A 15,793-nucleotide genomic window follows, 5' to 3' on the forward strand; every position below is an offset into this window, starting at 1 on the left:
TAGTACTTACAGGTTTCGGTAAAGAGTATATTTTGTTGTAAAACTTGTTTCTCTTCCTGCATTCCAGGTACAGGTAAGGTTATCATCGTAGAAATAAATGCAAGAAATATTTTCTGGTATGTCTGGACGAACTACAATGACAGAGGGTTAAAAAAAATCCATTAAAAGTAAGTAACTTTATGTACACCTGATTTTGTTGGTCAAAAAGTAATTACGGCAAATTTCATTGAGTGTCTTCAGAGTGCTTCATTTTATCATCCCTCACTGCCCTCACAACACCAAAATCAAAACCACTCAACCACTCTTTCTTACCCTGAGAAGACAGAGATTTTCTCCAACTATTTCTCAGAAATACTTTCTTAGTGTGCCTAAAGGCAGTAACTCTGTAACTATCATATATCAAACCACTGCATATACTGTCTTGAAAATCTAAGCATACACACACCCTGTTTCCCTCCTGCAACACAACTGTAGTTTAAGGTGAGTCCAGAAAGTGAGAGGAAAACAAAAAACAGCAAAAGCACCAAAAGACGTATTCTCTGACAGACACAACTCCTTTCAGTTCTTTCCCAGAATATCTAATTGTTTACCCTACGAAAAACCCGAATCTGAGAAACGTGCGCAGCCTCAAGAGTGCAGAAGACAAGTTCCTGGGAAACAGATCTACGTGACCTCAAAGAGATCACTAATTCTGGACTTTCCTTATCTTATAAGCAAGACAGCACAAAGGAAATGATCTTCTGCAATCTCTATAGTCTGAAGTCGTCCATTAAAATGTAACACACTGAAAGACTTCTTTGTTACAGCTCAATTTCTTCACTGGTTAGAAGAAATTGGAGTAGAAAAGAACTGTGTGCAGTGAAATAAACTAGTTGAAAAAGCCCTCTTTTCAAAACTGTATTTTTCTGTCCTAATAGAATTGTCAAAAGATCTTTTATCAACAAGCTTACAGCACATTAACTCTGCAGACAAGCAAGACCTTCTGCTGGATTTTTTTCTACAGATATTCTGGTTTTTATTGCTTTTTTATTAGAAGGGGACCCCCAGGCATATGGTAGTATAATCTGGATTTAATCGGTTCAATAAATTAGAGAAATCATATACATATTTTCATGTTCTCCATAAGAGAGTGTAATTATAATTTCTTTAGAAGAGAGGATTAGAGAGTAAATCCTCTCTGGAGAAAGCGAAAGTTGGCTATGCTAGAAAGATATAACCAAAGGGACAGACCCACTACCTTTGGAACTCAACAGAAAAGTTCAGCTGAGCAAAAGTCAGGGTCAGAGAGGTTACAGACCTGTGTCAGTAAGGAATGCTGGTAATTTCAGGCTTTAGTTAAGAAAAAAAAATAGATAGATAGATAGATAGATAGATAGATAGATAGATAGATAGATAGATAGATAGAGTTGAATACATATGTTTTAAAATGCCACAACCAATAGTAGCTGTTTTAAAAGTAAAATTATTATAGTAAGTTATTAAAAAATGCTGATTATTTTTTCTGCCCTTCTACTTACACCCAGATTTAACTTCTGTGCGAGCCAAAGGTAGCTCCTTGTCCAGGTGCTTCATGAAACAATTCACATAAGCTGTGCTGTAACTGAAATTATGGATGGTTATATTAGATACAGTTTCATTCACAATGATATAGTTTTCTGGAGCAATCAATGTATCATTCAGTTTCCAGATGATGTGGCTTGCATTTCTCTGATGCATGTAGTTCTTTCTAAGAACACAGGATAGTTCCAGGGAGGATCCTCTTTCAATTGCAGGAGATGAAGGAAAAATGTCAGCATCTCTGATAGAGTTTTCATCTAAAAACAAAATCAAAGACACCACATAGCCATATTCCTCTTAAAATACTAATGGAAAAATGGTAACTTGTTTTGTTGTCTGCAGATCATTAATTTTTTTTTCATGTAGAATTCATATAAAATATCCAGTTAGTCATTCAAATCAGACACTGATGTTTGAAAATGCAGTTCACATTAATTACTGTATTACAATACAGTATTACATTAGAGTGATGTTTCAACAACTTCACAGAAATAATGAGGACGTTTCCACTCAGACATTTTTTTAATAGCCCCAAACGAAGAAGAGAAAGTCTTGTACTTTAAGCCTGTTTTTACAAAAACACTCCTGTTTGTAAAAGATATGCATGCAATTTACATGCATTTATCATTACTACTTACAATATCAAAAAATACATGAAATTAGTAAGGCTAAAATTTACAACTAAGCTGCAATAGATTTTAGAAGTCTTCAAAATTTTATTTCGAGAATGTTACCTTTTGGAAAATTTTTTTATGGCAAGACAGGTGCTAATAATCCAGAAGCATACCTGCTACAGAGCAGCAGAGCAGGACAAACATCCAAATCAAATTGCTCAACATTTCCTTCTCAGTAAGTATGGGCAGAAAACGCTGTCATAAAATAAAAACAATGGTTTTTATTTTTAAAAGTAAAGTGAAGATACCCTTTTAATACTTTGTTAGCATTTGTATATGAGTTAATAATGTTATTCAGCTTTTCTCACTTGTATTCAAGTGAAGTATTGCTTGTCTAAGGGCTACTTTCCTGAACAATGGAGAAATTTGATGCAGTTTTACTAAGACAAGTTGCATACATTTCCTATAACAAAGAGAAAGATACGTGGACCTAAAACACTGCTGAGGGCAATCCAATCCACACAAGTGTTTTCCCTTGCAAGGACCATGTAAATAACTGGTAAGAAATGTATCTCCATTCACTTGACATTCAGCCTCCCAGTCTTTTCTTTAAGCAGATTCATCTAGCAAATTCTTTTGAAAATGAAAGCTGTTGTTGGAGAAGGAATTATCTGCCTATCTTGTTCATCACTACCTAAAGAAATTGTTCAGGAAGTGGACAACAGTCCAGGTCACCTTTCACTCAAAAGAGGGTGAATTAATATTGTTTTTTTCCCGATTAAGTGTCCCTGGCAACATACCCGAGTGCACTCTGCAAAGACAAAGGCAATGAGAGGTGCCTTCCTTTCTTTTCGAAAAAAACAACTACAGAACTACTGTGCAGCCAAGAAATCTCAGATTCTAGGTTAACAAGGAAGAAAGCAAAGTAGTAGGCTGATTTCTTCTAAAAGGACAGATGAATCTAGGGTTCCGTAAGAAAATATTATAAAAAAATCAAACACTCTCCTTGCCTGTAGGGTGTATGTTCTTGTTCTCAAAGAAGTAAAGATGAATTACACAATTGATGGCAATTAAAAAAACAGTAGTTGTTCCAAGTATTCTGTACCAGCACAACACTAGAATATTTTCTCATTGCCCTTGAAACCCCTGGTTAGATTTAATACTATCAGGACTTTTAGCCTTTCTAACTTACTCCCTGGCTGCTCCTTCTATTCCTCCCAGGCTACTTGTCCCTGTTTCCACCCTGTACATACCTCCTTTTTGTGTTTGAACTCATCCAAGCAGGCCTCCCTGACCAACTTCGTCTTTGTTGGAATGCATCAATCCTGAGCTTGAGGAAGACGATCCTTGAATATCACACAGATTTCTTGGGCCCCTCTCTTCTCCAGGGCTTTATCCCATGGTATTCTACCAAGCAAAGAAGAGGCCACAGTCTGCTCCTCTGAGTCCAGGATAATGAGCCTATTGTCCTTGCTGCCCTTGATAGCATAGGGTTAAAATGTTTCTAAAATCAAGGGAATTGCATACAGTAGATTCAAGGAGTGGAAAGAAAGGTTGGGTCTGGTAGGCCTGGGAAAGGGAACTAGGCCCTGGGAACGAATATTGAGCTTTGGGTTTTTTTGTATATCATATGAAGCTACACCTGCGTAATCATCGTATGATAAATGGTATGACTGTTAAATATAATGATTGTTTGGTAATTGAATAGAATTATATTTAATTGCAATAAGAATCATGAGAAACAATGTAATCATAACAAGAATCATGAGAAAGGATATTTGAGGGGGGCCTAATCAATGTATACAATACCACAGAACAATGTATACAATAGAACAATATGGGTTTAATAATTAATATATAGTTACATAACGAAAAGCGTATAAAAACATGTCCATCTCTGATCCATGTCAGAGTCAGATTTGGGTCTGCACCCCTGATTCCCAGCATTTCACAGTCATGGCAGTCAAGATTGCCCCTGAGCTTCGCCTTCCCACCAGCCCCTCCCTGCTGGTGACAGCACAGTCCACCATAGCCCTTCTCCTCATTGACTCCACTGTCACTTGGAAGTTACAACCAATACATTCCAAAAACCTCTTGGAGTGCTTATGCCCAGCTGTATTGTCCCTACAACAGATAGATACTGGGGAGGTTGAAGAGCCCCATGAACACCAGGGTTTATGAACACGAGGCTGTTCTATAGAGAGTCTCATCTGCTCAGCCTTCTTGGTCAGGTTGCCTGGAGCAGATCTGCATTATAATGTCCCCTGTCCTCACCCTCCGTTTAACCCTGACCCATCACCTGTCTGTGAGCTCCTCACCCACCCCAGGCACAGCTCTGTGCTCTCCAGCTGGTGTCACTGACATAGAAGGTGACACTGTTTCCTCATCTTCCCTGCCTGCCCTTCCTAAAAAACCTATATCCTTCCACTCCAGCACTCAGGCCACAGGAAGCATCCCACCTCATCTCCACCATGCCAAGAAAATCACAGCCCCGCAGGCACATGTGTGTCTCTGACTCCTTGTTTATTCCCCATAATAAGAGATAAAGCTCCTGCTGATGTGGATTTGCTGTTTTTGAGGGGATATGAGACAGAAGAGGCTGCATAAGAGCCAAAATAGTTCAGTTGTTTCCAAGAATAAAGCAAACAAGTTTTTTATAATATTCCTTCAACTAGCTCCAGCAATCCCATACGTTTTTAGGAAGGAATTCGAACTCAGAAGCATTGGCAAATCATGAAAACATTTTTGAATAATTTTTAAGCTGAAAATACCACATATACTGACATATCCCACAACAGTGGAGCACAGCACTGCACGAACAGGCATGCACAAACTGGCTGCAATGCCAAGTTAGAAGCCTTTGAAAAATTCTAGTTTCACACATAGACCAGGGAGCTTAAATAGCTGAAGATTCCATCCACACTCAGTGGGTGTTCCTCATCCTGTATCCATCCAGTACCTCTTCTAGCCTTCCTCTAGTACTCAGCCACACAATAAGTCACTTCCGCTTGGCAAAATAGCAGACAACTGAGAAAAAAAAACTATAAAAAATGTAAGCAACTTGCTACATGATCAGACAGGCATTTGAGTTGGTGAAATAGAGGAGAGAAATGGGGACTCTCAGTGAAATAGAGGAGACCTCCGTGACTTTTCCCAGATGTGAGCTGTTAATTTGGTTCACTGCTCCTGCTTCTGCTTTCTCCAGTATCATTTAGCAGCTGTTTATTTGACATGGCAGCTGCTGGTTACTACCTGCCAGAAACCAAGGTAGTGACTCAGCAGGTCACAATGCTGCTCAAATCTTATGTGCTTGTCAGGACATTGATACATGATACAGGATAAAATAGCTCTTTGGCTGTTTACTGAAGAGGTTACATATGTAAAAGTGATGAAAGAACGTGCCTGAGTGAAAACTACACCGCATTTGCATACGTGTTTCACTTAAAGATGCTTATAAAAGCTGAATTCTGATGACTTAACAAATATGAACACAAGTCTTCTTCAAGTGATTAAAAAAAATGATTCACCAAAGTCAGACTTTTCCCCATATTGTATTTAAGACCACTTCTTAATTGCCCTTCTTCCCCATTTCAAGACATGAAGCCTTTTTCCATTCAGATCCAACTCTAAGATTGTTTTTAATTACACTAACTAAATGCTACTTTACATTAACTACATGCTACTACTGTACACAGTGTAGATGTTACACCAAGAATAAAGAACATGCCACATCTATAAACGTAAAGACAGCATGTTATAGAGTCATAGAATCACAGAATGTCAAGGGTTAAAAGGGATCTTGAAGACCTTTTAATCCTAACCCTCCCTTCCATGTTCAGGGACACCACTAAGTAGACTAGGTTGTTAAAGGCCCTATCCAACCTGGCCTCAAACACTTCCAGGAATGGGGCATCTACAACATCTTCTTAGCAACCTGTTCTAGTATCTCACCACCCTCACAGTAAAGAATTTCTTCCTAATATCTAAGTAAATTTCCCCTCATTCAGTGTGTACCCATTCCTCCTTTCCCTGTCACTCCAGTTCCTGTCAGAGAATCCCTCTCCAGATTCCCTTTAGGCCTCTTCAGACACTGGAAGGTGTCTATGAGGTCCCACAAAACTTTCTCTTCTCCAGGCTGAACAGCCCCCCCTTGCTCAGCCTACCTTCATAAGGGGAGGTGCTCCAGTCCTCTTATCAACCTCTTGGCCCTCTTCTGGACTTGCTCTAACAACTCCTTGTCATCATGCTGGGCACCCCAGAGCTGGATGCAGTGCTCCAGGTGGGGTCTGAGCAGAGCAGAGCAGAGCAGCACAATCCCCTCCCTCAATCTGCTGGCCATGTTCCTTTGGATGCAGCCAGGATTCCCTTGGCTTTCTGGGATGGGAGCACTCACTGCTGACTCGTGGTGAGTTTTTCATCAGCCACACCCCCGAGTCCTTCCCCACAGGGCTGCTCTCAATCACTTCTCTGCCCAGCCTGTGGGTGTGTCTGGGATGGCCCCAGTGCAGGTGTAGGACCTGGCACTTGGCTTTGCTGAACTCCCTGAGGTTTGCATGGTCCCACCTCTCAAGCCTGTCCAGGTCCCTGTGGATGCCATCTCTTCCTTCCCCTGTGTTGAGTGCCCCACTCAGCTCAGTGCCATCAGCAAATTTGTTGAGGGTGCCTCGATCCCACTGTCCATGTCACTGACAAAGGTGTGGAACAATATCAGCCCCAGGACTGACCCCTGAGGGACAGCACTTGTCACTGGTCTCCATGTGGACAATGAGTTATTGACCACAACTCTGTGTGTGTGGCCATCCAGCCAGTTTTTATCCACTGAGTGGTCCATTCATCAAATCCAGATCTGTCCAACATAGAAACAAGGATTGCAAATGGGACAGTGTCAAATTTTTTGCTTAAGTCGAGGTATACAATGGGAATTGCTCTGCCCTTGTCCACCAAAGCTGTAGCATCCCATCAAAGAAGACCACCACATTTGCCAAGCATGGTTTGCCCTTAGTAAAGCCATGTTGGTTGTCACCAATCACCTCTTTGTTTTCCATGTGCCTTAGCATAGTTTCCAGGAGAATCTGCTCCATGATTTTTTCTGGCACAGAGGAGAGACTGGTCTGCAGTTCCACACAGCTTCTGCATTCCCCTTTTTTAAAATGGGGGTTATAGTTCCCCTTTTTCAGTCATCAGGGACATCATTTGATGGCTACAATTTTTCAAAAATTATATATAGTGGCTTAGCAGCTTCTTCTGCCACCTCCCTCAGGACCCACAGATGAATCTTATTGGATCCCATGGATCTGTGCACATTCAGGTTCCTTAGATGGTCTCAGACTTGATCCTCTCCTACAGTGGTTTTAATGTCTTCATTCCCCTAGTCCCTGCATTTGCCCTTCTCAACTTGATTGACATGGCTGGAACACTTCTGGTGAACACAGAGGTTGAGAATCCCAGCCTTCTCTTTGCCCAGGGTATCCATGTCTCCAATTTCCTTTTAAAGAGAGCCCACATTATCCCTAACCCGTCTCTTCCTTGCAACATATCTATGGACACAAGGTGCACAGTGCCCAGCACAGGGGGACAATCCCTGCCCTGCTCCTGCTGGCCACACTATTGCTGATCCAGCCCAGGATGCCATTGGCCTTCTTGGCCACCTGGGCACACCCTGGCTCATGGTCAGTCACTGTCACCAGCACCCCCAGCTCCTTTCCAGCCACTCTGTGCCAGCCTGTGGCACTGCCTGGGCTTGTTGTGACCCAAGGGCAGGACCTGGCACTTGGCCTTGTTGAACCTCACACCATTGGCCTCAGCCATGATCCAGCCTGCCCAGATCCCTGTGCAGAGCCTTCCTGCCCTCCAGCAGATCAACTCCTGCCCGACTTGGCTTCATCTACAAACTGACTGAGGGTGCCCTTGGATCCCCTTGTGAGGATCATCAATAAAGACACTGAACACGATGGGGCCCCATGGTGAGCCCTAGGGAAGCTCATTAGCAACCATGTGCCCACTGGAGGGTTTTCTACATTGGTCAGAGAAGACAATGACGCATAAACATAATGGAAGAAGCAGTAAATTTGAGGGACAGCTAATGGGGTTAACTCTTTAACCTATATGACTTATGCACTGACAAGCCCATCCATAGGAAAAATGACAAACACTGTGATGAAAGATCCTGGGTACACTGATTTCATAATCCACAGTCTTCAACTGAGCTAAAAATAGCCAGTTGAACCTCAGAGCAGGATGAATAGAATTTTAAACATTTACCTTTAAATATAACTTGAACAAAACAGGTGTTAGATGCACTTTCTTCTAGAAAGTAAACCTATATGTATTTTAAATTATGATGGCCGACCAGGAAACTTAATGGTATCATAATCTACTAACACCACTTAAAGTAAATAAATTCAAACAATGCATATCTATTCAGAAAACTACTAAGCTTACAGACATATCTGCAGGAGCCACATGGTGAGGCACTCAAAATAGTGAATCGACTGTTGACCACAGAAACTTGTTCTAAAAACACAGTAATGTTTAAAAAAAAAAAAAAAAAAAGGAATCATCATCACATAAAACAAGTTTTTAATTTAAAAACTTCAAACCAACTGGAAACTGAAAAAGCAGGAAAACCATTTTTCCTCTTTCAGTCTCTAAATAGCAAATGTAGGCACAAAAGGAGATACTTTTGTTCTAAAATTCTGAAGGACATAGTGACCAGGAAAAGTCAGTTCTGCTAATAACTGCTGATAACAGTTATTTTGCTTAGTACACCCTGGAGTTACAGATGCAAAACATGTTTTGAGAAACCTTTTGTTTTCTTATAAAACAGCACACTGAATATTCACACATTATAATATAAATTGCGGTTACATTGGAATTTAAATCAAATTTTAACTACATGAGCTTGATACTAATAGGAAAAAATAGAATATAACTCATTATTCTCTGAACAAGCATAACAAATAAGCATCTATATAAATCTTAAGGTATAAAATGCTCAGATAGATAAAAAAGCTGCAAAACAGGTATTCTTTTACTAATTAATGTATTGTACCTTGTTGCGTTTCCTAGATGCATTGTAAATGGTATATTCCGTGACCCCTGCTATGCCCTGTAGCTTGGTCCCTCTCCCCTCCTGGCCATACAGGGCTGGCCGGGATCCAATTTCTCCCTGCCCCCCTTTCCAGACCCTAGAAAAGGTCAGTACCCCCTGGCCTCTGTCTCTTTTCCCCTCTTTTTTCCCCCTCCCTCTTTCCCTCGCTACCCACGAGAAATAAACCCTGTAACTTCATCAGGGGAAAGAGCCTCCTTTGTTATCTTATTTACGTCCATGAGGCAAGGGCCCAGGGAAACTTCACCCTAACACCTGAGCTAGCCCGGAGGAAGGGTGAAAAACCCCATTTTAGGGCCAAGTAAAAGCCTCAGTACCTCATAAAAGAAAGAGAATTTTTACAGAAAAAGCTTTAAATTACAAACAGAAAACAAGATTTACTTTCTTTATCTTTACATATGGGTCACTTCTTTAATTTTAACTACATAATTGCATCCAATTTGCTAATGCTGACTAAAGGAACGGTCAGGCCATCAGTATCATTAGAACTAAATGTTGTTTGTATTACCAGACATAGTGTTGCTTTCAGGCACTGTCCTTTCTAGTTCTTTTTTCACTAAAAAAGGAAAAACAGACAAGTCATGGTTTAAAGAGAGTTCCTGTACAGGTCTGATCTTGGAGCAATCCTCCTTCTTCGGCTCACTGTCTGAGTGACGACAAAGTCTATTTGGGCTGCAAGAGTCTACTCTGAGAAATGATTTTGCATCAGATATTTCAGCAAGTAAGACATCATGAGACAATGGTTGCCTTCGTGCCCTTTAGTGTTGCTGGAGAAGAAGCTGTCTCCGGTGTGGCAAGCAACTAGGTGAGCAAAATGGATGGGCAGGGTAGGAGGATCCACTGAACTCTAAAGAAAAACAGAGCTCTCACTGAAAAGAGGGTAGTCAAATCAAAATCTTTTACATTTGTCAGATTCAGGTGGCTTCAATCTGAAGTGGCTTCAATCTGTATTGTACTGAATACACATCTGTCAGAAAATCAGAAGATTCTCTCTACTACTTCAGAGCATTAGTTCACCTTCTCCAGTCTTGCCTTTCAAACTATGACTGGAACTAGATGTAAAACACACATCTACTAAAATAATATTAACAAAATATGTTTTGGAAGAAAGTATGGACTGCTATGGAATCAGCTACAGCCCAAAATGCACAATATAGTTATAATCCCTGTACTACTGCAGTGCTGCAAGTAGAAGAACACAGAACACAGTGCAGGTAAGACCATGCTCCACAGACATGAGAAGGTAAGAGAAAAAAATAAGCACAAAACTTCACTTTCATACTTTCTTCACACTCAAAAAAATGACTGTGACCCTGAAATGTACCTGTACATGTAATATATTAAATGTCTGAAAAAGATATTTAATCATGTATTTTAGAAAACATTATAAAATCAGACTCATTGCAGCACCATAATCCTGGTGCTTCAGATCAGCTCGTAAGGCTTACATATTCTGCTTTTCTTTACTATCTATGCTATAAACTTTACTAACAATACTTTTGTATCTTAGTCAAAAATTGCCAGGCAAAACGTGCATGGTACTAAGAAAGCAGGCTCCAAACACTACTAAACGCATTTATGTTTTGACATCTCTTGGCATTTTTGTATTGAAAATGCCATCTACAAGCACCAAATCAAGCAAAAATTCCCCAGGTTTAAATTATGATTACACAAAAATCAAGATCTTTAACCTTTAGTACTGCCACCTCTATGATATAAGCCCAAAGCCTCTTTCTCCCTTTTTATCCCTTTTGAGACCTGTTTTGTTACAGATTAGCCTCTGACAGAAAAATCTGAACTGACCACTCCACTCTTTTGCCCAATACACAAAGCTGTCTTCAAGCATGAAAACATTCTCTTTCCCAGTTTCTTAATTCACAGATAGAGTCTAAGAAGTTGGATTTCATATTTTAGACAATCATAGAATCATTTCGGTTCAAGATGTCCATCAAGTGCAACCACTAACCCAGCACTGCCAAGTCCACCGCTAACCCATGCTCCTAAGTGCCACATCTACATGCCTTTTAAACATCCCCAAGTGTTTAAAACCCAGGTTTAAACTCCATCACTTTCCCTGGCAGCCTGTTCCACTGCTTGACAACTTTTTCCTAATATCCAATCTAAAGTTTTCCTGGTGCAACTTGCAGCAATTTCCTTGCCCATTGCTTATTACCCGGGAGAAGAGACTGACCCTCATCTTATCACCTCCTTCCAGGCAGCTGTGGAGAGTGATAATGTCTCTCCTGATCCTCCTTTTCTCTAGGATAAACACCCCCACCTGCTCCTCACAGCACTGGTGCTCCAGACCCTCCACTCCCAAAAGACAAGTCATCCAGTCCATTAAAAGTGAGAAGGCAAGTGAGACTTCCCCAATGTAAGCATGAGGGCATGAAGATGATTCTCATGATGGATATGTACACAAACACATCACAAAAATAGTTTTCCTCAGAAGGCAGAATTTCCCAATATTGAAGAAACCTGAGGCCAGTACATTTAGATCTGATACATCACTTCAAGAAAATCTGAGTGAATACAAATTAAGCAGAGAGAAATTAAGTAAGACCTTCCTTTGATGATTGCATACATTTACAAACATTTTGAGAACTGACTCTTAACCATTACACACACAAGGAAAACCACCAAGCATCTGTATCACATTCTTTACAAAACGAGACAAATGCAATTGGCCAAACAGAAAGTTTCAATTCCTACTATCTCGTGGACTTGAAAGAAAGAAACCAAAAGGATCTTTTTAGCCCGAAGAGACACAGAAGCGTATCCTGGCCCAAGTCTGGGATGAATACTTGGACAGATGTGAATGCAAGTAAACTTCACTGATAGAGATCCACGCGAATAACAGTCCGGGGAAGAGTTTCACACTTTCCCACGCTTCATATAAATGAACATGACCAGAAAGACCTCTGCTGAAAACATCTTTGGCACTTACCTCAGCTGCAGAACGGGCGTTTGCTTTAGCAGGAGACTGCCTCTGCCTCCCCGCGACTGCCAAGGGACGGACAAAATAGGAAGTTGCCCGGCAGAGCCACAAGTAACGCTTTTTCCTGCAATTCTGAAGGCCAGAACCTCCCACGCCCGCCGCTGCGACTGGCGCTGTCAGACTCCGGCCGCCTCACAAGCTCCGCACGGCGCCGGCCGCCCGCGGGAGGATGCTCTGCCCTGCCCACAGCCCCCACAGGCGCCCGCCCCCGGAGCCACCCCGGCCGGCTCCTCCGCACCCCGGCCGGCCCCTCCGCACTCCACCAGCCCCTCCGCACCCCGGCCGGCCCCTCCGCACTCCACCAGCCCCTCCGCACCCCGGCCGGCCCCTCCGCACTCCACCAGCCCCTCCGCACTCCGGCCGGCCCCCGCCGGCCCCTCCCGGCCGCCACCCCCGCTCCCGAGATGGGGAGGAGACCGCAGCGGCCTCGCCGCTCTCTCGAAGGGCGGGAATCAGCCGGCCGTGAGGGAGCGTTCGCAGCGACTCTTGGGTGCCGATGAGCCAAGTCAAAAGTGTCTTCGAATCGCATAAACGCGCATAGCCAAAGAAGGGTTGGGGAGCAGCCACCGCCGAGGAGCACTCACTCGTAAGCACCTCATGCATCATTTAGGGCACAGGCCAGGGAATAAATAAGTGTGATGCCTTTTAAAACTAACAAATGTTTTCCACTTAACGGCTTGGAAGAAGACTGCAGCCATCAGCAACATAAAAAGAAATAACGGGACTGAAAATCAGAAGGAACTTTGCAATTAAGATACTGTGAAGTTAGTAAATGGAAATCCAAAGTCCCTAGTTAATGTGCCTCCTATTAAGCACTGACAGACCTTGCTAAGCAGACACTCTCCAAGAACAGATGCTGAATTTCAATACAGTATTCAGTACATTCAATTTGAATTCAGTACATCAAGAGCTCTTGGCCCCAGTTCAGGAAGAGATCCATTACAGACAACAAATTGTTGTTGTGTCACGCACAACAACAGCGGTAGATTGACTCATTTCAACTTCCATGACTTGTGCACCTCAAGTTTTTTCAGGCTATTTTAACACACAAACTCAACACCCACTCCAACTTCCAGATCACTCATTAGCCTTCACCCTCTTTAGCTAATCATCAGATTCAGCCAGGTAGCCCGTTTGCTTCCCTTTTTATTTTGAATGATATTGCCATCTCCCCATCATTCATAACCTTCACGTAAGGGTGCACTGTAAACTGCTTTAATGCTTTAAAATTCCACTTTCTATTGAGAAGTATACATTAGCATGCATAGTAATATTTTGCAAACTTGTACTTGTTTTACTATGAGGTAGCAGATGAAACAGAAATGTGGTTCAAAAGAAGTGGATGTAAACTGTAGCCTAAGTGCTCTTTGGTATACCAGATTTTTTTTTCTTTAGTAAGAATATAAGAACAAGCAGGACCAGACCCTTAATCATATTTAGTTATTGAACCTCTATTCTAGACGTGGTCTGATTAGTGCCTGCTCTCACAGATGAATACATTACTGACACATTGAAAGTTGGCTGCTCAATTTTTCAAAACCATGAAAAGCTGCACCAGACCTAATAAACTAGTTAAATATTTGTCTAAATTCTTAAAAACTTAAGTCATCCCTCTGCCTGCCTCAGGGCTGCATACATGTTACATTAAGGCTTCCATGGTCTCAAACGCTTGGCTGTGGACTGGACAGTAGCACTAAGGAGATTCCAGAATGCAGAGGGCACTTAATGATAGCGTCAGTAACTGTTTCAGCTACTACCATTTATAGCAACTTAATAGTAAAGAGAAAAGCATCTTACAAAAGTGATGTCATTTACCAAAAGTGATTTGGCAGAGAAGATGGGAAACCTTCCGAGTACAGTAGAAATCCTGCCAGAAAATGTGTTCCATATCCACACTTATGGACACTTTTATCCACTTTGCACAAGAATGCTCTAGAAGAAATAACTCTTCCATCCTGAGGGTGGGAGCAAAGTGAAGCTACTGTTCCTGAAACATAAGGAAGGGAGTGCCTTCCACAGAAATACTCAAGTGTTCCCATTGCTGATGCCTCTCTACCAGAGACGGCTAGTGATTCAGGGGTAACTGCTCCACAGATGGATTGATTCCTTTTTTGAAGAGCAGCATTTACACTTTCTCTGTTGGCAGGGTGGGACAGGATGCTGCAGAACTACTGATAAAAATCTGACCCTCATTGCAAATTGATTTGTTACCCGTAGTAGTTCAATTTTGAAAAGCATTTATCTTACATATTATAATTATTATATATTGTTATATTGTGTATAACCACACCCTATAAAGTTACTGACCACTGTATAATTACAGTGAGCCTGTGTTCATTAACACTGGCACAGAATAGAACATTTTGTAGTCCAGTGGAAAAATTAGGTGCATTTTCATTGGCCAGTCCGCAAATTGACCCAGCAGCATTTAATCACACAGTCTTAGCAAAAGCAGGTTCAACAGAAAATATACACTGAATTTTATTTCAGGAAGTTGCAGAGTTGGTATTAACAAAGAAACTCATTAGGCTGATTTGTACCTATGTCAATGACTTGAACTACTTCATTCCTTTAAATGTAAAGAGGAGGGCATGACAGACTTTTATTGACTTATGGATTGCAAAACACAAAGAAAAACCATGAGTGTCCTTCTATTCCCTACTGGCTTCACTCGTGGGGAAGAAAAATCCAGTGAAACAAATTTGATTTTGATACCATTTTCCAAATATGCATAAGTCCATTTTTCAGTGAGTAGCTTAACACTAGAAATCTACTAGCATCAACCTCCATGCAAGGCTGCATTTAACAGGTAAAAAATTAACTATGTTGTTCTTAAATTTCACTCTAGTGTAACATAAAAATTCAACAACAACAGTACCCTCAAAACCATGCTCTTAAATTACTGATTTATGACTAAAGCCTTAGTTTAAATGCAACACATTGTCCAAGCTTATGTAACATATCACTGAATAAGCAACAATAACGGGTGTGACAACCCACTGCTAAGGGAAAGGAAGCACCTAAGATTTGTAAATGCCCACTGGTCAAAAGGAGTAACAAGTCAAAGGGTCTGAAATCAATCAGAAAATTTTATTAGCAAATTATAGATTTGGCACAGAAATTGGTGTTAGTCCCTGACCTACTAAATAAGCAGTGAGTTTTTGATAAAAGCATGGGGGAGAGAGAAAGGATCACCATAATCCGTCGTGTGTCTAAAGTCAGTTTTATATGTGCCCATTGTAGGGACGCTAAGTCAAATTAGAGTCAGAGGCAGACTCCACAAACTGCTCAAACCTAATAAAAAGCATAAGAAATGTACCAATTACTATGTTCTGCAGTGTGCAACAACCAACATTTAAGACACACAGAAAGGCTTTAATGCCTAAGTGCAGTTATTCGTTCATCTTCTTCATTTGTAAAGATTTATTCTTCAAGAAAATAATCAGGTTTTTCACTAAGAAGGCCACAAAGTTGTTACCAATTTCAGAACAGAGAACTGTGCAATACTTCCTTCCT

General features: G+C 41.3%; 1 protein-coding gene across 3 annotated transcripts in view; it reads right to left on the reverse strand.

The window, feature by feature from the left end:
* Nucleotides 1–15,793, reverse strand: part of LOC106859625 (interleukin-31 receptor subunit alpha) — a 59,261-nt gene that overhangs the window by 20,812 nt on the left and 22,656 nt on the right. The window contains exons 1-5 of one of the 3 annotated variants that reach the window (XM_088156766.1): nucleotides 12,227–12,393; nucleotides 3,425–3,578; nucleotides 2,345–2,426; nucleotides 1,518–1,814; nucleotides 11–131 (exon numbers count right to left, since the gene is read on the reverse strand). In XM_088156766.1, the coding sequence (XP_088012892.1) occupies nucleotides 11–131; nucleotides 1,518–1,814; nucleotides 2,345–2,396 (470 nt within the window). In that variant the 5' untranslated portion in view covers nucleotides 2,397–2,426; nucleotides 3,425–3,578; nucleotides 12,227–12,393. Of the gene's footprint in view, nucleotides 1–10; nucleotides 132–1,517; nucleotides 1,815–2,344; nucleotides 2,427–3,424; nucleotides 3,579–12,226; nucleotides 12,404–15,793 lie in introns of those variants that run through there. The other 2 variants (XM_014887042.2, XM_088156767.1) reach the window with 2 other exon arrangements.

The sequence above is a fragment of the Sturnus vulgaris genome, chromosome Z (assembly GCF_052056855.1).
Source record: "Sturnus vulgaris isolate bStuVul1 chromosome Z, bStuVul1.hap1, whole genome shotgun sequence".
NCBI classification, from domain to species: Eukaryota; Metazoa; Chordata; class Aves; order Passeriformes; family Sturnidae; genus Sturnus; species Sturnus vulgaris.